Source organism: Podarcis melisellensis (assembly GCF_964234715.1).
Source record: "Podarcis melisellensis genome assembly, chromosome: 4".
NCBI lineage: Eukaryota > Metazoa > Chordata > Lepidosauria > Squamata > Lacertidae > Podarcis > Podarcis melisellensis.
The window spans coordinates 27,564,397-27,585,933 of NC_138531.1; the positions used below are offsets into that span (position 1 = coordinate 27,564,397).

The 21,537-nt window shown below is 40.5% G+C and overlaps 1 protein-coding gene across 1 annotated transcript; it reads left to right on the top strand.

Annotated features, from left to right (window-relative positions):
* Positions 1-2,143: 2,143 nt before the first annotated feature.
* On the top strand, positions 2,144-20,496 carry CDC16 (cell division cycle 16). Its single transcript, XM_081907499.1, has 18 exons — positions 2,144-2,312; positions 3,910-3,964; positions 5,050-5,147; positions 5,860-5,898; positions 6,934-7,074; positions 7,487-7,646; positions 9,347-9,441; positions 10,579-10,712; positions 12,383-12,462; positions 14,140-14,189; positions 14,863-14,936; positions 15,197-15,322; positions 15,718-15,870; positions 16,419-16,482; positions 16,809-16,870; positions 18,084-18,219; positions 18,326-18,416; positions 19,722-20,496. The coding sequence occupies exons 1-18, from the start codon at positions 2,265-2,267 to the stop codon at positions 19,985-19,987; spliced, it is 1,872 nt and encodes a 623-aa protein (XP_081763625.1). The 5' UTR covers positions 2,144-2,264; the 3' UTR covers positions 19,988-20,496.
* The last annotated feature ends 1,041 nt before the right edge of the window (positions 20,497-21,537 follow it).

Consider the following 21,537-nt stretch of genomic DNA (forward strand, 5'->3'; position numbering starts at 1 on the left):
GGGAGATTCTCCATTCATGAGCCAACTTCATTCAATTATCACTGAAACATCTTGCTTCCATCCGTTATGATTTATACATCTCAGATATAATCTGTTTAACTATTCTGAGTGCCTGGTTTGGGGGCCACTGAGTTAGTCTACATTATGGATGGTTAACCTTTTTCAGCCTGATGGTGACATTCCCATCTGCACAATCCTCAGTGGCAGGGGCACATACCTCTGCTTCTTAGGGTTGGGGGTTAGCTGAGCAGGAAATTAGTTAGTGCTCTTCAACCATACTCAACCTAAGATCCACCTTTGATTCTCAATCAACATCATGGGATTCCCTGTGTCAAGCTATGCAGAGAGAAATTAAGCAACTAAAGAAGATATTCAGCCAAGAAATAAAATAATGTTGACATCCCCACATACTACATGTTTTGTGGTGCCAAATGAAGACCTGACTCTTAAGATGACTTTGGGAAAAGATGAACGGATGATCTGTTCAGTTCATTTGTAGTATTATTGGTATTACTATTATTTTTATTTTATCATGCTTCTTTATATTTCTCTTGATTATTTGTATCTAATGTTAGCTGCTTTGAGTTCCCTTAGTGGAAGTAAAGTGGCATTGGATAAAAACAAAAGTTGAAACATACTACTTGAAAGTAAGTGCTATTGAAATAAAGACCAGTTGTCTTCATAAAATGTTTAAAGTCTTCCTCCGGTGACAGCAAAGATGAAGTGTTCTCTTTGGAGTCTGCTACAAAAACTTGGGTGGTAATTTAATGGCCCAAACCTGTCCAGCTTCTGAGACCCCATCTTGATTAATCAGGTTGCATGCAGACAAAGGGCTGCTACCAAAACAAATAGAATAGACTTGGTTGTAGAAAATGGGTGCTCAAAGGATGGGGCATTGGTGCCTCTCTAAACGTTTTTGGATTCCAGCTCCCATCAGCCTTAGATAGCCAGTAGTCAGGGATGATGGGAGTTAGAATCTTATCACCAACTGGTTCCATCACATCTTTCTGGGACTGCTATTAAGCCATGACTTGCTTCATTCTTTCATCCTGTCCTGACAGTTGTCTTTTATCTGTGTGCCACCTTTCCATAGTTAAAACCTCGCTCGTAGTGGTTTACAACATAAAAAGATTCACTTAGTCACAAACAGGACAAAAGAAGTCACAAACCATAAATAAAACACATCAAAAGTACACAACCGAATCGAGCTCAGGACCGCATTACCCTGAGGACCTCCTCTCCCCATATAAACCGTCCAGAGGGTGGCAACACGAGAACGGATCCTTTTCTGCAGTGGCTCCCCATTTATGGGATGCTCTCCCCAGGGAGGCTCACCTGGCGCCTTCATTATATGTCTTTAGGCACCAGGCAAAAAAATATTCCTCTTTAACTAGGCCTTTTGCTAATTGATATCCTCACAGCCTTTTTTAAAATATGTGTCTGTGGGAATAGTGGTGGTGTTATCATTTTGCTGTTCTGTTTTACTTCATGTTTTTTATCCTGTATCTGTGAACAGTGCTGGATTTACGTATAAGCTAAACAAGCTATAGCTTAGGGCCCCACTCTCTTGGGAGCCCCTAAAAAAAATTGAAGGGGAAAAAACCACTGGATGTACATTTCCAAAATATAAGATAAAAAAACAAATAAAATAAAAACTACATTATTTTGTTATGTGCAAATGGCTTTAGATAGCTGTAAGGTCCATAAATTACCATATAGCATCTATTCAACACAAAAAACAGTGACAATTTGTTGTTGACAGAGGACAGCTGGACATATAAAGGGCCCCATTACCTTCAGTAGCTTAGGGCCTCATCAAACCTAAATCCGGCCCTGTCTGTGAACCACCCTGATGAAGGGCGGTATATAAATCAATCCATCAAATAAATATAAACAAACCAATATTTCCACATAAATCAAAGGATCTTTGGGGGGGATACGGAAAAACAAATATCAATAACCCCGTCGCCAGCCTAAACAATACTTACGCCGCCCCCCGCCCCCGCAGCTCGCTCAGTGCAAATTTAAAAACGCAAGCGGTTTATATTTTCCACGCCTCGAGGAACTGCCGGAACGTCGCGCGCAGGGCAGGCGTTTCCGAGGGTGCAATTATGACTGTTGCACCGAGGCGATGTCGCGGGGGAGCGCTATTGCCGACGGACCTTGTCAGAGGAGCCGTGAGCGGCGGTGGTTTAACGGGAAGGAGCTCGAGGCGAGGCGGCGGCTTGGCCGGCCGGCTTCCCCCGAGGGGTCTGTGCGGGGAAATGAACCTGGAACGCCTCCGGAAGCGGGTGAGGCAGTACATAGACCAGGTGAGCCAAGGCGAGAAAGGTGGGGAGACGCTCCGCCCCCCACGTCGTTCTCTCGGGGTCCTCAACGTCGCTCCTTAGCCGCCACCGACGCCCACTCTTTTTTGGACGGGAAGCTCAGCCTCAGCTCACCCTCCTCTCAAAGCCCCCCCCCCCAGCAATTGCCTGCCTCCTTCTTTCTTGCAGCCAGCCTAAGGGTTGGTGCAGGCAGTCAGCTGCCACTTCCTAAGGTGTTGCCCTTGTAGATCTTAATAGGGTCGTGGATTCGAGCCGCACGTTGGGCAAATGATTCCTGCATTGCAGGGGAGTCATGACCTAAATCAAGTACAGTGGTACCTCGGGTTAAATACGCTTCAGGCTACATATGCTTCAGGTTAAAGACTCTGCTAACCCAGAAATAGTGCTTCAGGTTAAGAACTTTGCACTGTACTCTGATTATCACAAGTTGAGTGCAGTTGTCTGCAAAAGAAGCCCCATGTATTAGTATCTGCATTGCAAAATAAATACCTTATCCCCCCAACCCACACCATTCCCTTTTAAGTACAGTGGTACCTCGGGTTAAATACTTAATTCATTCCGGAGGTCCGTTCTTAACCTGAAACTGTTCTTAACCTGAAGCACCACTTTAGCTAATGGGGCCTCCTGCTGCCGCTGTGCCGCCAGAGCACAATTTCTGTTCTCATCCTGAAGCAAAGTTCTTAACCCGAGGTAATATTTCTGGGTTAGCAGAGTCTGTAACCTGAAGCATATGTAACCCAAAATACCACTGTAAATGAGTAGAAATACTTACCGGTAACTAATAGTTTGGTTTCTGCCCCACCCGCCAACATAAAGCCTGACTCCCCAACATAAATCCCGGCTTGAGTGTTGCGCTAGATGACCCTCGTGGCCCCTTCCAGCACTACAGGTTCTATGATTCTATCAAACTAGAATTAACTAGATGTGCCTGCTGTTGTTGGCTCTGGCTCCACCTATTGTTCACCTGTCTTGTCTTTCTCCCTACCAGTCCCGGTTTCCACTGCCACATTACTTACCTGTTAGAAGCTATGTGCCTTTCCTAGCGAATAGAGGCGGTTTCAGTGAGTGGCACAGTTTCTGTCCATCGTGCTGTAGTTAAACGTACAGGAGACCCTTCCAATATAAAGTGACAGTCCTTCTCTTGGCGATAGTTCAGTGTCTCAAAGTGTTGATAGTTCTGGGTGGGTCATTTAGCTTCAATTCCTCATTTGCAAAATGATCAAATGGGTTGTATATATAATAATACCAGATTGGTTCTCTCCTGGTGGACAAGTAAAAGTTCATTGCTTATTTGTATAAGCAATAATCCAGTTTTATTAGAGAAACACTAAAGAGACATAGGTTGAAATGCCCACTCATCTATAAAATTCTCTCTGTGACCATGAGCCAAGTCACACTATCTCAGCCTAATCTACCTCACAGAGTAGATAAAAAGATAAAACTGGGAGGTGACAGCGGGGGAGAGTACCATATATGTCGCCTTGAGTCCCTTGGATAAAGGGTGGGAACCAAATGTAATCAATACAATTTGTTATAGGAAAAACATGTGTAATACTTGTTCTTTCTTTGCTCCTAAAAACAGCAACAGTATCAAAGTGCTCTGTTTTGGGCAGATAAAGTAGCTTCATTGTCTCATGGTAAGTTACATATTTCTTTAATTATACAGCAGTCACCTTTTCTAAAACTATTTCTGTGAAGTGTTATCTAAATGAATTCCCCTTTCCTATATTGTGTTTATTTTTCTTCAGAATGACCATGACATGTCTTTCAGGCTTGGATTGCTTGGGTTGATACCTTTGAAGTACTGTATTTACAGCAGAGGTGGGAAACTGGATCAAGCCAGCAGGATGGATCCTTACTTGCTCCCCCACCTGCAGGCAAAGCTTGACAGGTGGGTGGGTCTGCCCACCTGTAAACCAAACTACTGTATGTCACAGTGACATCAGGGGACCCTTTTTCCTTTGCCAGCACAGTTTGAAATCAAACTGCACAGGCAAAGGCACAGCATTTTGCAAAAATCAATGATCAGCTTTTCAACAGCACTTGCATAGTGCAGCGCTTTACAGGGACTCATGGTCAGCTGATCGGTGATGGGTTGTGCTTGCAAATCCCACTTTTATCAGGGAGAGAAATATTTACCAGCCCTACAAGTGATGTGATATAGAGCATCACATGCAGAGCAGGAGGGTGTGACTTGTCGGAAACCTGCTGGTGGGCCAAATGAGGAGGTATGGCAGGTCCACAGCCAGAGATTTCCCATAACTGAATTATATGAATAAAAACTTCCAACATTGTGGTGTTTCACCATCATTGGGATACAGTAACTCTGATCTGGCTTGCATTGGTGTAAAAAAATGACAGGGTAGTATATCTAGTTCCCCAGTAAATGTTTGTAATGCTTGTATCTGATGCACATTATCTCCAAAATTGCAGTCATCTGGCCGTTGTTTATACCCTTATGTCTAAAAGACTGTTAAATGCAATGCAAAATTCTAATGGTTGGTTTAACTTAGTGCTTAGACATTTTTCTCAGGTTGACAAAGATAGGATTTTTTATTGTTCTTTAATTTATCAGTTATAGAGATACTTGCTTTTGGTAAATTAAGTCTTGCTGTTTTTTTAACGTGCTGTGAACAAAATGTATCCCATACAAGCAAGATAAAGCACATGAGTTTTGTGGGGGATCATATTGAATAAAGTTGTGTGGCTATTTCATTTTTAGAAGACCCACAGGATATCTATTGGCTGGCTCAGTGTCTTTACCTCACAGCTCAGTACCACAGGGCAGCACATGCCCTTAGGTCAAGAAAACTAGATAAGGTAAGATACTGCAGACCAGTCTTGTTTCTTCCATTTTAGCCTTTTTGGTTTGTTGTACAAGTTGCTAAGTCGAGCATTGTCAGACATGCTAGTTGCTGCACCTTCTGTAATAATTTATGAAATAGGTAACATATGAGAAAATAGTCAAAGCACCAAATGGGGATAAGATGGAATGGAACATGAGGAACTATTGAAATTGTAGGTGCTGATAGCAGTTAAGCCAATACTGCAGTACTGTAGAAGCAATGGGAGTAAAGTAAGAAATATAAATAGCATAGAAGTGGTAACATAAACTGCTAACTTGCTGACAGGTGTCTTGCTGAAGCCAGCGGTGGGTAGTGATTACAGAAAAGCAAAGTACTGTAGCATAAGACAATTTCTATTGAAAACATTCCTTCTGTTTCCTAGATTTTCTTTCTTTCTTTTAATACATAAATAGGATTCTTTCAAGATTAATTAAGTCAGCAGGATCTATGTTGGCAGAAAGAAGATGACAGAGAGCAGTTCAGTTAGAAAGGCAATGAAAGAATTGACTCTTGGCATGCAGAATGTATTAAAGGAACTGGACAAAATATGATAAACAGACTTGTAAATTGAAAGTACAAAGTATAAGAATCACAATGCTATGTCAGGCATCACCATCTTTATTCTTTAAAAAGTTATACCTTTTCAAAGTGCAAAATGATTTAAACAATTTTAATTTCTCCCTTAGTTATATGAAGCATGTCGATACCTTGCTGCTAGATGTCATGTAAGTATTTACTTACATTACGATACGATACAATACGATACGATATCATTAGAATGATTCTTCACTAAGCAGCCAGTATGTCTAAGAAAATCACATGGCAGAAGGGGTTATTTGCAGCTGAGATAGAAATGTGAAAACCTGAACTATTTTGTAACTGTTAGCTTAAAAAATACTGCAATTCAAATGGTAGTTTAAATGCTATAATTATTTTAAATCTGCGCTTATTGAAGATTCAGGACAGTTAACACTATTGAATAAAGGAAACACACATTCCTTTTTCTTGAAAGCTCACATCTAAATAATATGCAGTAGGAATAGGGTGGGAAACCAGGGCCGTCTTAAGCATATCTGGCACGTGGTTCAAGGATCCCTCTGGTGCTACCCCCCCCCCTTTCCCAGAGTTGTTGACCTTTCCCCAAGCCTCTGTGGGGATTGCTCTCCTCCCACGGAGGCTTGGGAAGGAAGCTGCACGCCTGCCAGCCATATAGTTGGTGGGGCGCAGCTTCCATCCTAAGCCTCTGCAGGGATCGCTCTCCTCCTGTGGAGGCTTGGGAGGCAAGCTGCACGCTCCCCAGCCATATGGTTGACAGGGCGCAGCTGGCAGGCGTGCAGGGAAAGGGGAGGCCACCAGCAAAACCATGCAGCTCTCCTACTCACTGTGACGCCCCTGAGAGGCCAGGGCCCTGGCACAGCTTGCCAGTAAGCCCAATAGGAAATACAGCTCTGTGGGAAACAGAAGAACAAAGTAATGAGCACAGAAAGCTAGTCTTGGTATGGTGGCAAAGGTTTAAAGGGAAATGGAGAATGTAGGGACTAAATGAAACTAACAAAAAAGAGGCAACTCTGTGGACGTTGAGGTTGAGATGGGTTTAGACTTTGTATGCCTGTATAACAACCAAAAGTGGTATGTATGTTTATATGTGTAAAGTTGTTGTTCAGAATGAATTATGTAAGACTGCTGGTGGATGAGCTCTTTAAAAAAATATTACTTTTTGCATTGCCACTTTCAACACAACTTTGAGTTTCTCTGTGCAGTATGCTGCAAAAGAATATCAACAGGCTCTTGATATTCTTGACATGGAAGAACCGATCAACAAAAGACTGTTCGAAAAATATTGCAAGGATGAAAGTGGTCCAAAGGACTGTTCCAATGACTGGGAGGTTTCACAATCTTCAGTAAGTAACATATTGACAGATATAAATTAATGTAAGCATATGATGTATTCAAGGCTGCAGGAAACGTAACTAGAAGGCTTTGTGGTGATGTTAATTTGCAATAGCCTTGTGTTATGTCTTTAAATTTTGGCTTTGTAAAAACAGTATTTCATCTTTAAAAGGCTCGTGTTTGTATAAACAGAGTAAAGACACACATGAATCAAGTACACACCTCATGGGCTATGCCATGGTTAACCACTGTACAGATGTATAACACACTTAACTATGAATTTTATGAAGTATGATGCAGTGTGAATGGTCCAATCTGATGAATAAAATGCTTTTTTTTTTGTTTCTAAGTTTTAATTTGTGCTCAGAATCCAACTGCAAACACCAATTCCTTCTCTGACCTCCACCTATCCTTTCCCATCAGATCAAGAGCTCTATTTGCCTTTTGCGTGGGAAGATCTATGATGCCCTTGATAACAGAACCCTGGCAACATTCAGCTACAAAGAGGCCTTGAAACTCGATGTTTACTGCTTCGAAGCATTTGACCTTTTAACATCACACCATATGCTGACAGCAGAAGAAGGTTTGGAGAACTCTCATCACCCCTCCAGTTTTAAAACATTATTTCTCTTTGTCCAAAAAAAGTGTTTTAATCAACAAAATATTAAATTATATCAGCCGTTGATTAGAGATACCAGTTTTCAAAACAAATAAATTTTGCTGGTTATTCTCCAAAGCCGACAGAGCAGCTCAAACTCACAATCTTCCTTGCTGGAGGTTTTTAATGTTTTGTTTTTGAAGTGGAGGTGTCCCTCTGCCCAGCACTGTCTGGTCTGGTGCCACCAGCCTCCACTAATGAAGCAACTCTGCCACTGGCAGGGAAGTCCGGTCACCATGGAGCATCCCTGTGTGCCCATCCAAACAGAGTTTGGATGGAAGATGCCAGCAGTGGTGTTCCTAGTGGCTGTAGACTTCAGAATGCTCCAAAGCAGGGTGTTTTTGTGGAGGAAAGGCTGGGCTGACACAGGATCTACTGGATCCTCAGCCAGCACGTGATAGCAACATGCTCAGTGTGGTAGCCCTCAGCTCAGTTGCGCCCGTGAATGCGGTACTCTTTACTTTCCCTTCCTTGTATTAGCAAATGGCTAAAGTACGTTTTATTTCCCCCATGAAAATGAATTTGAAGGCAATGCTGCAGTTAGGGGTAAAACTAGCAGCACCTTCCCCCACTGATGGTGATCCTGCAAATCCTCTTTTACTTCTTTTCTGCCATAATGATAGGCATTTCATCAGTCCGAATATAAAATACAGCCTTCAAACTGGTGTATGAATGCCATTGTCATCCTGCTTCCCTACCATTCCCTGCAATGAATAGGCTAGTGTTTATTAAATTATGAAGCAAGCCTCCCTTTTTGGATATGGTGTTTCTAAGGCAGAAGGAATTACAGGGAGAGAGAGAGAATTTCTAGGAACCTTCGACCCTACCAGCTAAGATCTCATGCCTCCCTGGGGGAAAAAAGAAGGTGATACACATCTCTGCTATTTTATCATCCCGAAAAGGAAGTGCTGCTGAATGTGATTTTTAGGGGGGAAATCTTTTCCCCTTCTATTTTCCACCCCAATCTATCAACGGTACATAACTGCATATGATGGGACATAACTCCACATGCTCACTTCTGGAATGTGTTATTGGTGTCAGATTGTAAGATTTGCAGGACAGGAGAGAGGAGAAAGGCACAGAGCAGAGGAAATTCAGAAGGGAAGCACAGGTTCTAAAAGTTTTGGAGACATATTTATAGAATAATAATAATAACTTTATTATTTATACCCTGTCCATCTGGCTGGGTTTCCCCAGTCACTCTGGGCAGCTCCCAGCAGAATAGACAAAGACAGGTAAACATACATAGGAAGTAGCAGAGTGTTCCTAATTCTCTAGAAAGATTGACTGTATGTCAGAACCTTATATCTCAATGCAACATGTTTTATGATGCTGTATATGGTAGCAGTTGAAACATTTTTACCTGAGCACTGCTCCTGCCGCAAATCTCATGTTCAGTGAAATAACGCACCACATTTATACCATTGTACAAATATGGAAAATTTCATCCCAAACAATGTGTAATTTGATCCATATGAATTACACTATACAAATGCAATGCCACGAAGTATATTGTATCACTTACCCTCCCTATTTAGAGAAGTTTTTAATGTTTGATGTTTTATTGTGTTTTTATTATTCTCTACCATTCTTCTGGAATTCACTTTTGTAACTGATGTGTTCAGAAAAAGAGCTGCTGGAATCTCTACCTCTAGGAAAACAGTGCACAGAAGAAGAAGTAGTATTGCTACATTTTCTGTTTGAGAACAAATTAAAAAAAGGTAATAGTACTGTAGTTTAAAAGAAATCTACATTGATTCAAATGTAAATTTGGTAACATTCTATTACATATACTTTAATGTAACCAATAGCCTATATTTTGCATCTTAGCACCTACAATTTGGTTCTTTTTGTGTCTTAGCAGTTTGCATCAGTTATTGTGACCTTGCATACTATTTATTAATCAATCAATCAATCATAATTCACCCCTCAAAAGCTTTCAGTGTATCCAAATATGATATACCATATATATTTAATAATTCTAGAAGGGTCATAATGGCTATAATGGAAACAGTTTTCAAAATATGAAGCTAAGATCAGGTTCAGATTATCATTTGGAAAACTCTGTAGCCCTATGTATGTATCCTGCTCCTCACACAATTAGAACCTCATCAGTGGAGAGCATAGATGCTCTCGCTAGCTATGCGCCTTTCACTGTGTTGCCATCACATTTCCCTGCCGCTTGTCATGCATTGAAGGGCAAACATCTGCAGCAGCAAGTCTGCTATACTCATGAAGGCTCCCTACACAGTTTAGAACCTTAATTGTAAAATGTAGCTGTTGATATGAATAGCAGCTCTAGATGCCTTTTCCCTACTCCCACCCTCATTGTGTGAGAAGACTACCTCCTAAACCATATAGGTCTATTCAGGCAATCTGGCTATTATTGTAGAAACAAAGACCCATGGAAGAACGGAATGATCCTGGTGGATTGTCTTTCATGTGAACAGAAAGGATGGCAATCTCCACCCCCACCCACCCCCGTCGCCACCCTTAACAATAGGACTGCTTGAATTTATGAGGCTTTTACAGTGTTTTTTTTTAAATGTCGATACCCTGTCTCAGGGCACTCAGTAAGCCAACTGATAGGTGATACAGCATGGCCTTGTTTGGATTAAGAACCGAGTTTAATGGACACTCCGTCATCCATCTGAAAAGAAGGTGTTAGAGCAAAATGCATTTGCTGGTTCCTGCTATCTTGTTAGGTCTTGCCTGCCACCTTTCCAGACAAAGGGGAAGCTTCTCAACCAAAGTCTAATAGGGGAGGGAGGAGGTATGTCATTGCCCTCTAGCAATAATGGTATTATGGATCTGAGCAACCACATGGTTCTCTATTGACCTTTCTTCTCTCTTTCAGTATAATAAACCCAGTGAAACGTTGATCCCTGAATCTGTCGATGGTCTCCAAGATAATCTGGATGTCGTCGTGTCTTTAGCAGAAAGGCATTACTACAACTGCGATTTCAAAATGTGCTACAAGCTCACTTCTCTGTGAGTACATATATCATCAGCCTGTTACGAAATAGCATTTATTTGAAACCACTCAATTGTGGAAGCCAGTCGATAATTGTTCGCTCTTTACTGAAAGCATCTTTTCATAGAGCGGAGATGACTGTAAAGCCTGGATGTGTTAATTGTTGGTCGCTACCGTTTGGAATCCCACCAGCTGTCATTGTATCGCTTACACCTTGCCTGTTAGCCTTTTCTCAGTCTTTTACTAAAGGTTTGGGGGATAAATGTTTGGGGCTCGGCGCATTGAATTGTCTTGTATGACAGTTTTGATGAGATAAGATCAGGGTTGGGGAGGTTTGTCCCCCAGATATTGCTGGACTACAACTCCCATAAACTGCTGCCAGCAGGGACAGTAGTTGGGGATAGTGCAAGTTGTTGGGTTGGTTTTTCGCCCCAATTTTTAAAATTGATTTTCCAAAATTTTTTAAACAAACAAACAAATATAAATCTTAAGTGTACTTAATCCAATCTTAGTAACATTGTTAAATGACTTCCTCGAGTCCCCCGGCTGAGTTTCAGTGTATATCATTGTAACAGTTTTCCAAAACCAAATTTCTCATAAAATTAACTTAATCACTTAACATCATTCTTTCTTTTCATTTTAACTTTAAACATATTATTCTCTAACATCACATATTTAAATCCTAAGCCTATCTGGTATTTGCAAGTTTTTCCAATTAAGTCATCTTAGCATATTTAACTAAATTTAACTAAATAGTCTTTAAATTTCATCCATTCCTTCATCCATGGTGGTCTGGCAACATCTGGAGGGCCACAGGTTCCCCAGCTCTGGGTTTAGCTATTCATTTACCAAATCTGTGCATTTGGAAGTGGATAACTTTAAGCAGGGCACAAAGAAAGCTATTTCACACAATGTGTTTTTAAGTGTACAGTATGTCTAGCAAGGTGAAATAGTAGAGTCGTACCTTGGAAGTCGAACGTCTTGCGAGACTAACGTTTTGGCTCCCAAACGCCGCAAACCCAGAGTGATTGTTCCAGTTTGTGAATGTTCTTTGGAACCTGAACATCCTTCGCGGCTTCCACGGCTTCTGATTGGCTGCAGGAGCTTCTTGCAGCCAATCAGAAGCCACGCCTTGGTTCTCAAACATTTTGGAGGTTGAACGGACTTCCGGAACGGATTCCATTCGACTTCCAAGGTATGACTGTATTCGCAGATAATATTTGCTAGCAAGTCATGACTGGATGGAGCCTCCTGTTGAGCGAATGCTGAGTCTAATCTTCTTTCCCCAGCGGCGAAGGGCCGTGGCTCAGTTCCTCATGTTCAGAATGTCCTGGGTTCAGTTTCCCAGTATCTCCAGGTGTGGGTGGGAGAGACACCTGCCTGAAACCCTCAAGAGCTGTTGCCAGTCATTGTAGACAATACTCAGCTAAATGGATTAATGGTCTGATTCAGTATAGGGCACCTTTCTATATTCCTATTTAAAAAAAAAAAAAATTAGGGAGGAGAACTTTAATATATGGAGCTGAAAACTACAGTCTTTTAGTGCCTCTCTGAGTACTTTGTATGATGGGAAGGATACAAAGTAATAAGCAATTCTACCATATTTTGCAAGAACAATCATTTATTTGCGCCTCAATTTTTATTAAGTTACTGTCCCTTGAGGGTTTTTATTTCCGCTTATTTTTAGAGTAATGGAAAAGGATCCATTCCATGCCAGTTGTTTACCTGTGCATATTGGGACACTTGTGGAGCTGAATAAAGCAAATGGTGAGAAGGTGTTTTAATACAAATTGAATATTAATTATTTTTAAAGGGACTCCTGGTCTATTTTTATTTATTTATTTATATTTTGCATTGGCTCCTGAACAGGCCTTTCAGCTCTAATTCAGGAGTTAAAAGCTAGCATGGTGTAGTGAGTAGAACTAGGACCAGGGTTCTAGAGCTGTGTTCAAATTTCCACTCCACCCTGAAGCTCATTGGGTGGCCTTGGTTAGTCTCTAAATCTCAGCCTAACCTATTTCACAAAGTGGTTGTGAAAATAAAATAGTTTAGGCGAGAACCATGTCTTGCCACTTGGAGGAAGGATTGGCTGCATAGGCCAGAATTCAACACAGAACAAGCAGATTTTTTACTCATTCAACAGGATTTAACCCTCATCTCCTTCCTCCTGCACACCCCCCAAAACTACTCGGAGGGGGGTGTCTCAGCTTTGAAGGCAAGCCTTTATAAATAAATAAAATATGAGATTTTGTAGACAGATATTGATGGGTAGTCATAAAGAAAGCATAAGGACCCGTATTTGTGTGTTAATCCATATATGATGGATTTGATATTAACTAAAATTAATATAGCAATATTTCACTCTTTCATTGAGGGGTTCCTGCTACACATTTCTGCTGGTTCTGCAGTAGAAATGAGTCCATTTTCTCATTTAAAGGCAGAAAATTATTCATCCTGTTAGTATATTTGCATTTTATGCCTTTATAATTTGCAGCTATTAAGATGCTACTTAAGTAGTTAATATTATACAATTCTTAAAATCAATTCCTCCTTTTTTAATTTTTAAAGGAGAAATGTGTGTGCTTTCAGTGGAGAGCCAGGAAAAAAATTGTAACAGTGAGTCATCCGTAGTGGAAAATAGTTAAATGAAATGTGAAATCTTGCTAAGTGGAAGGCCCACCCCAAGGGATGAGGACTACTGATCCCCTTGTTTCTAGTGACAAAGTTGGCTTCCTATTGTAAAGAAAACTGGAAACCACACTACTAAATGCAAAAGCTACTATACTAAACCGTAACATGTTAAATAAAAATTGTCTACGGAATATTTTATGTTAAGATGCCAACCAGGCTAGAGTGGCTGTCAGTGGCCTGGTTCATATGGCATGGTAAGCCGACTGTGACTCATTAGGACCTCACAAATGTCCTGGCTCCTGGAGCTCCCTGCCCAGAACTTTTAGCATGTAACAGCTAAACCATGGTGATGCCCAAATGCAGGGTTTGATTAAGACCTTTCCTCCTTAGCCAGGATCGCTAGCCCAGGTTTGCTCTATGGTTAATGTGGAGACCTTAGCCACAATCCTGGGTTCACATGGCATGCTAAGCTAAACCCTGGCATGGCTGCCATGCCACGCTATGGTTAAAGGACTGTCAAGAAGCAAAACAGGTGCCCGTCGTCTTCAAGAGCCAACACATTTGCATGGTTTTGGTAAACCATAGTTTGCCTTAGCATGACTTGTGAATGAGCGCCTTTGAAAATAGACTTAAAACATAAGAATATATTATATGGGATAGTTTGAGAGAAACAGTTGACAGCTTTATTCTAATTAGCATTTTCAATCCAATAAAAATGTGAACAAAAAGGCATAACACTTTATTTTATCAACCTTCAACACAAGCTGCTACATATATACTATTGTTTAACATAAATATATTTCTTCTTCCTAGAACTTTTCTACCTTTCCCATAAACTGGTGGATTTGTACCCAAATAATCCTGTAAGTTGTACTTCTGTTCTTTGTTTCATAAATGTGCTATGAATGCCATAAAAAAAAAAGTTTAAAAGGTTAGGACCCATATAGTACCATATACATCTAAAGTGAAATGTTATTACCATTATTATGGTAATGAATAGTTTATTATAATGTTAGCCTTATTAGTAGTACCACTTTTCTGTATAGGCTACATGAATATTCCTCAGCTTAATGGTACATAAAATGCTTAGCTTTTGACCCCCCCCCCCTCCAATCTTTAAAATTTCACAAATAGAGTAGGCATGGTACCTTTTGAAAAAAGTGATAAAAAAGGAACATATTTCTAATGTTGTTTGCTTGAACCCACTATGTTCCTACATTTTAAATGGAACCGATCCCATACATTGGCCTTGTTTTCATGACACAGTAAGCCAAACCAAGGCTTTCCAATCCGGATCCATGGAAAATAGCTTGCAGCCACCTTCCTTCTCCTTGGTCCTTTTTACTGCTGCACGAAGGCTTGTTTTGGGCTTCTGCTTGTGGTTAGGGAGGAGAAAGCAATGTAGCTGCAAGCTCTTCTTCAGGAGCCCCTATGTTTGCACAGTCTCAGTAAGCCATAGTTTGGCTTACTTGGTCATACAAACTTGTCATATCAGTAGTGTGCTTTAACGTGTCTTGAATTTTATCTGGCCATTAGGTCTCCTGGTTTGCTGTAGGATGTTATTATCTTATGGTTGGCCATAAAAATGAACACGCCAGAAGATACCTTAGGTAAGTCTCACTTTGTCTTCTGTAGTCCTAAGGGTTGCTGTCTTGTAAGTTTACCATTTTAAGAAACCTTGTACTGTTAGCACTGATGAACTAAGTAAGGTCCAGGAAACCTTCTGTATGCCTGAAGACTGGAATTGGCACACTTCAGTAAATAACTATTCCCGGAGTAGTTGTACTTCAGAGTTACAGCTTTAAGCATTACGTTTAGCATTGCAGGTTTCGTTGGCTCTTATTTCACGTACCTGGTTTTTATGTTTCAGCAAAGCCACCACCCTTGAGAGAACATATGGACCAGCATGGATTGCATATGGGCACTCATTTGCAGTTGAAAGTGAGCATGACCAAGCAATGGCTGCTTATTTCACTGCAGCCCAGCTGATGAAAGGGTAGGTCAAAATTAGATTGCCAGGAAATAGGGATGTAGTTCAATAAAACCATCTTAACCAAAGGGTATTAATATTAGATGAAAAATAAACAAAAATAATAATTTACTGGTGAAACATCTGCCATCAGAGATGTATTCAGTATTTGCAGCGATTTTAATATTTCTCTTAGAAAGTAAGCTTTACATTAGTTACTAGTGCAATATTATGGATAAGCTTGTCAAAACAAGGAAACTTAACTATTCTGTCTCTCCCCCCCCCCCCATTTAAAAGTGTTTGCAGTATTTTTAAAACTATAGATCAAAGATTTGTTTAAATGAAATGCAGTGCTGCCTTAAATGTCCTCATGTCTTAGGTGTTGTTTTTTTAATTACTGTTCATGTTCTTTATTTTTGTAGCTGCCATTTGCCAATGCTGTATATTGGGCTGGAGTACGGCTTGACCAACAACTCAAAATTAGCTGAGCGGTTTTTCAGCCAAGCTTTAAGTATTGCACCCGAAGACCCTTTCGTGATGCATGAAGTTGGGGTGGTAGCATTTCAAAATGGAGAGTAAGTTACTATTTTTAACTTTGGGTTGTCTTTGTACCAGATATCTGCACATAATTTCCTTTCTTGGTTAGCTCCCCCTCCAAAACCATTAGAAACCATTATACTGCCCACTTGTGCACTTGATGAACTTAGTACTAGTATTAATGTGTGACTTCAACTATTTCATATATAAACTATATCATGTTGACAATGCAATGGCAGTTACACCGCTTATCACAGTCACTGATAACTGTAGTTTAGGAAATATATTATTTTTTCCTTCAGTGATCAGGTGCGGTTTTCAAAAAACAGCTAAGTACTTATCACTGCTTTTGTATCTCATGGGAATTATTTTGACATTGGAACAGTAAGCCTCATTAACAAAACACATACATCTCTGCCTTTTTAAAAAAGAGAGAGATCCCATAGGCATCTTTCAATGCTGCATGTTAATGGCATTTTTGGACGCAAGGCCCCATAGGTAGTAAAATAGATAAGCTGTTAATTTGAAGAGACATAAGACAGAGACCTCTAAATGTGTTTTATCTTAGTGACTTATTTTCTTTCAGCTGGAAAACTGCAGAAAAGTGGTTTCTTGATGCGTTAGAAAAGATCAAAGCCATTGGAAATGAGGTATTTTATTTTTATTTATAGATATATAGAATTGGGCATAATTTCATCTCAGCTGTTTGATAGCAGGACTCCAAAGTGCTACATTTGAAGAATCCCACCAAGCGCTCTGCTTATAAGCTACCCATATCCCAGAAGTAATACATATGCAGATCACCACCTTCTCACCTATGGTATTGTCCAAAAGTTTTCAAATAACAAGTTATCCTTTGGTGGATGGATGTTGATATTTTTTTAAAACAGCCAATGGAATAGCTTGTTTACTTCAATCAAGATTTTGTTTAAGAGGCATTAAAATTTTGTCCTTAGATGTGATGCTTGTCTTGCAGGTGACGGTTGACAAGTGGGAACCTTTATTGAATAATCTGGGGCATGTATGCAGAAAGCTTAAGTAAGTGGAACAGCGATTTTTACCAGTACTTAGTATTTTAAGTATTTATCCTCAAATGGTATGGCATTCCAGTTTTACTAATCCTTCTGTATGCATTTAATTATATTTATCATCTGGCATGTTCATATTATATATTGAAATGGAATGTATTGTGGAATATGGTATTCTAAACATCTCAGCTATTGCATTTTTTAAAAAACAAGCTTCTAGTCTTTATGATAGAACAGTGAAAGCTCAAGAGACCTGAGGTACTGCATAGAGTTCCTGAGGCCAGGATGTGATACTTCATTGTCCTTCAAAAGTCATAGATAGTTTTCCAACACCTACTTACACAAGTAGGTCATCTCACAGCTTCCCTTCCTTCCGTCTGCATTCTTCTTTTCACCCTGTGGGCTGGTTTGCGTGAATGCCAAGCCATTGTTTTAGTAGCATATAGGACAAGCATCGCTAAAGAAATGTCAGGCTCATGCACTCCCTCCTTTCCCCTTTTCTCATGCAGGTGGTAGGAAGACTACTGCTGAGTTTATTTTCAGTTTTAAATAATTTCAGCTTCGCTCACATTACAGTGTGAATCCAGTGGTTTATTTAAAAGCCAGCTTCATAACCCATGGTTTAAAATTAGCTTGTTGAACAAATAACCATTGTTTGTTTTTAACCAGTATTCCTGGTTTGCATGGAATGCTAAGCTGAGATTCTTTGAAATGGCCAGGAGAACTTCTGCTGAGATTACTTTCCATGTTAGGAGGGTGCTTTAACATCTGAACCAGCCCAGTGTACCATATGGTTTTTTATTGCCAATTGTTTACTATTTGTATTTCCTAATAATGTGAATGAAACAATATTCAATTGTTCTGCCCGGACACTGAGGTCCAGCACTGAGGGCCTTCTGGCGGTTCCCTCGCTACAAGAACCCAGGTTACAGGGAACCAGGCAGAGGGCCTTCTCGGTAGTGGCACCTGCCCTGTGGAATGCCCTCCCACCAGATGTCAAAGAGAAAAATAACTACCAAACTTTAAGAAGACATCTGAAGGCCCTGTTTAGGGAAGCTTTTAATGTTTAATAGGTTATTGTATTTAGTGTTCTGTTGGAAGTCGCCCAGAGTAGCTGGGGAAACCCAGCCAGAAGGGCGGGGTATAAATTATTATTATTATTATTATTATTATTATTATTATTATTATTATTATTATATCCTTATCCATGTTTTTCTTAATAGGAAGTATGAAGAAGCTCTCGAATACCATCGTCAAGCTCTAGTATTGATTCCTCAGAATGCTTCTACTTATTCTTCCATTGGATACATTCACAGTCTGATGGGAAATTTTGAAAGTGCAATTGATTATTTTCATACAGTATGTAATCTTTATAAAATTGGGGAGGGGGAATTGGTGTCAAGCTTGATGTGCTCAGCATGATCTTTCACTTTTCTTGATTTTGTAATTTGTCCTTTTTAATCAGGCCCTCGGTCTTAGAAGAGATGATACGTTTTCAGTGACTATGCTTGGACATTGCATAGAAATGTATATTGGAGATTCTGAAGCCTACATTGGTAAGCTGCGATTTTGTTATTGCTCTATAGCTATTCAAATGTTCCCACAGCCCTATGGCTGTGCATTCATGAAGAGCATTAGCACATTTTTTCCATGAAGAGCACTGGCACACTTATCACTAGTAAACCATTTGCTGAGTCCCCCCCAGAAGGCAGAAGGTCAATGGCTTTATTAAATTATTTTGGTAAGAAATTACAGCTTGGTTTAAGAACAGAGGGAGGCTGCTTACACCAGGTCAGACCATTGGTTCACCTAGCTTAGCACTGTCTAGCTAAGCTGTCCACCACTAACTAGTCATAGCTCTCCATGGATTCAGACAGGAATCTTTCTTAGCCCCATCTGAAGAATCTGTATGTTGAACTTTGGAAACATTAGTTTTGCTCCTCCCTACGCAGTAGAGTAGGACTCGGGAGGCGCTGTGGGTTAAACCACAGAGCCTAGGACTTGCCAATCAGAAGGTCAGTGGTTCGAATGCCCTTGATGGGGTGAGCTCCCGTTGCTCGGTCCCTGCTCCTGCCAACCTAGCAGTTCGAAAGCACGTCAAAGTGCAAGTAGATAAATAGGGACCGCTCCGGCGGGAAGGTAAACGGCGTTTCCATGCGCTGCTCTAGTTCACCAGAAGTGTCTCAGTCATGCTGGCCACATGACCTGGAAGCTGTACGCCGGCTCCCTCGGCCAGTAAAGCGAGATGAGCGCCGCAACCCCAGAGTCGGTTACAACTGGACCTAGTGGTCAGGGGTCCCTTTACCTTTACCTTTACGCAGTAGAGTATGCATTGCATGCAGTTCTTTCACCATTGCAATTGCCAAAGTTTAATGATGATGCCGCCACTGGGGGTGTGGTTCCATAAAATAAATACCAACAGAAGTTTAACTTTCTTGACATAGGAATTACCTTGCGCATTCTTAATTATCTAAAGACCTACAGGTTACGGTCAGTATGATGTATTTAGGGCCAGGGTTTAAATCCTTACTCAGCCATGAAGCTTATTGGATGACCTTGGGCCAGTCACCGTTTCTCAGCTTAAACTACGTCATACAGCTGTTGTGAGGATAAAATGGAAAGGAGCAGAACCATGTACATCACCTTGAGCACCTTGGGGGGGGGGGGATAAAAATGTAATAATAAAGTAAAAAATGAATCATAGACAGGTGTACTTGATGGTCCCTGTGGTCCCTTCCAGTTCTACAATTCTGTGATTCTATAGATAGTGAACTTCGTCTTTTAAGAGTCTATGGGACTGGACGGAAATAGTATTTTTACATGAAAGTAATCTCATGGCGGAAATTAATAATCTCTTTCAGGAACTGCAATTAAGGATAAATTAAGATGCTATGACTTTGATGTGCATACTATGAAGACATTAAAGAACATTATTTCACCTGCTTGGGACGTATTGGAATTTGATATAGAAAAGCAAACCTTAGAAGAAAGTAGTATCATGGCAGTGGAAGCACCACATCAGAGGAGAACTACGGAAGCACCCCCTCCATTAGATGAAACCTTTGAAATTGAAATGAATGAAAGTGATATGATGTTAGAAACATCAATGTCAGATCACAGTACTTGACTTTAAAATGCTAGAATAGATTCATCATCGTGTAATGTGCATTTTTGTCACCTCATGCCTTCTTCAACTGCTGTTGACATCAGAGAACTGCCCACGACTGTGACAGTGTGTTTGTTTATACCAATTTTATTATGCAAAATAATCATATGTATTTTTAAACTCTTCACTGCATCCTGTGATATCTGTTACTAAAAAAGACTGTGAATGTTGAAAAATATTTAGTTTACAACATGGTTTTTTTCTGTGTCCAAGAGCTGATGAATTCCTGCCTTGGCTTTCTAACTTTCTATATTTCCATGTTAAATATGTGTCATAACAACCCCCTGCAAAATTGATGATTTGATACTATATTTTATTCTTTAAACCAGAATTAAAGTTTTCATTGCTTTGTTTGACTCATACACACAATTGTAAAAAAATATTCTTATCACCTGAATGCATTCCCCCCCCCCCCAATTTAATTGTTGCCAAGTCTTAAGTGTGGAAGTAAATACTCTTGTCTAGCCTCATTTGTCATTTCAGATTCCTTACTGCTTCTTCACACTATCTTCCTGGCACAAGTTACATCCAAACACAGGTTAAATGAAAATTCAGGTGCTGCTGCGCTACAAACTTTTACAACAGGCATAGGGATCCTTCAGCCTGCAGGCCTACCGTATTTTTCGCTCTATAACACGCACCCGACCATAACACGCACATAGTTTTTAGAGGAGGAAAACAAGAAAAAAAATATTCTAAACGAAATAGTGGATATATGATTTTTGTGGTTCATGCTGTCGCCACAGACATGTGATCTGACAGTGAGTTTGGAGTAGCCCAATGCAAAAATCCTGAGGATCCATGTGGATCTATGCTTTGTAACCGCGGAGGAGGGAAGGAAGGGGAACCATGGATCCTCTGCTCACGACTGCAGCAGATCCCCCCCGCCACCCGCAGGCATTCGCTCCATAACATGCACAGACATTTCCCTTTACTTTCTAGGAGGAAAAAAGTGAGTGTTATGGTGCAAAAAATACGGTAATTAGAATCCACAGATCCAAATTTAACTCATGAGGCTGTCTCCTAAAAGCTGCACTTTTAGGACATTAGATGTGTGGCAGATCCAATGTACTCTTGGGAGCCTCAGTGTGCTTTGATGGTTCCCTGGCACAAGAGACTTCTTATTGTCACCTATCTAGGCTATACAGTGGTACCTTGGGTTAAGAACTTAATTCGTTCTGGAGGTCCGTTCTTAACCTGAAGCTGTTCTTAACCTGAGCTGCCACTTTAGCTAATGAGGCCTCCTGCTACCGCCGCACGATTTCTCACCCTGAAGCAAAGTTCTTAACCCAAGGTACTATTTCTGGGTTAGCTGAGTCTGTAACCTGAAGTGTCTGTAACCCAAGGTACCAATGTATACACATTAGTGGCTTAAGATGCAGTGAGGTTGTTTCCAGCCACTGTGTTTCAAGTCACTTTATGTTGCTGTGCACATCAGGGAGGCAGGCAAGATGTCTTCACCCAATGAGCATTGCCGAATTTATCTCCCTGCACTTAACTCTTCAGTCAAA

Coding starts and splice junctions, on each gene's coding strand:
- CDC16 (XM_081907499.1), top strand. CDS start 2,265: ATGAACCTGGAACGCCTCCGGAAGCGGGTGAGGCAGTACATAGACCAG. Junction 7,075..7,486: donor GGGAGGTTTCACAATCTTCA/GTAAGTAACATA, acceptor CTTTCCCATCAG/ATCAAGAGCTCTATTTGCCT. Junction 18,220..18,325: donor CAATTGATTATTTTCATACA/GTATGTAATCTT, acceptor CTTTTTAATCAG/GCCCTCGGTCTTAGAAGAGA.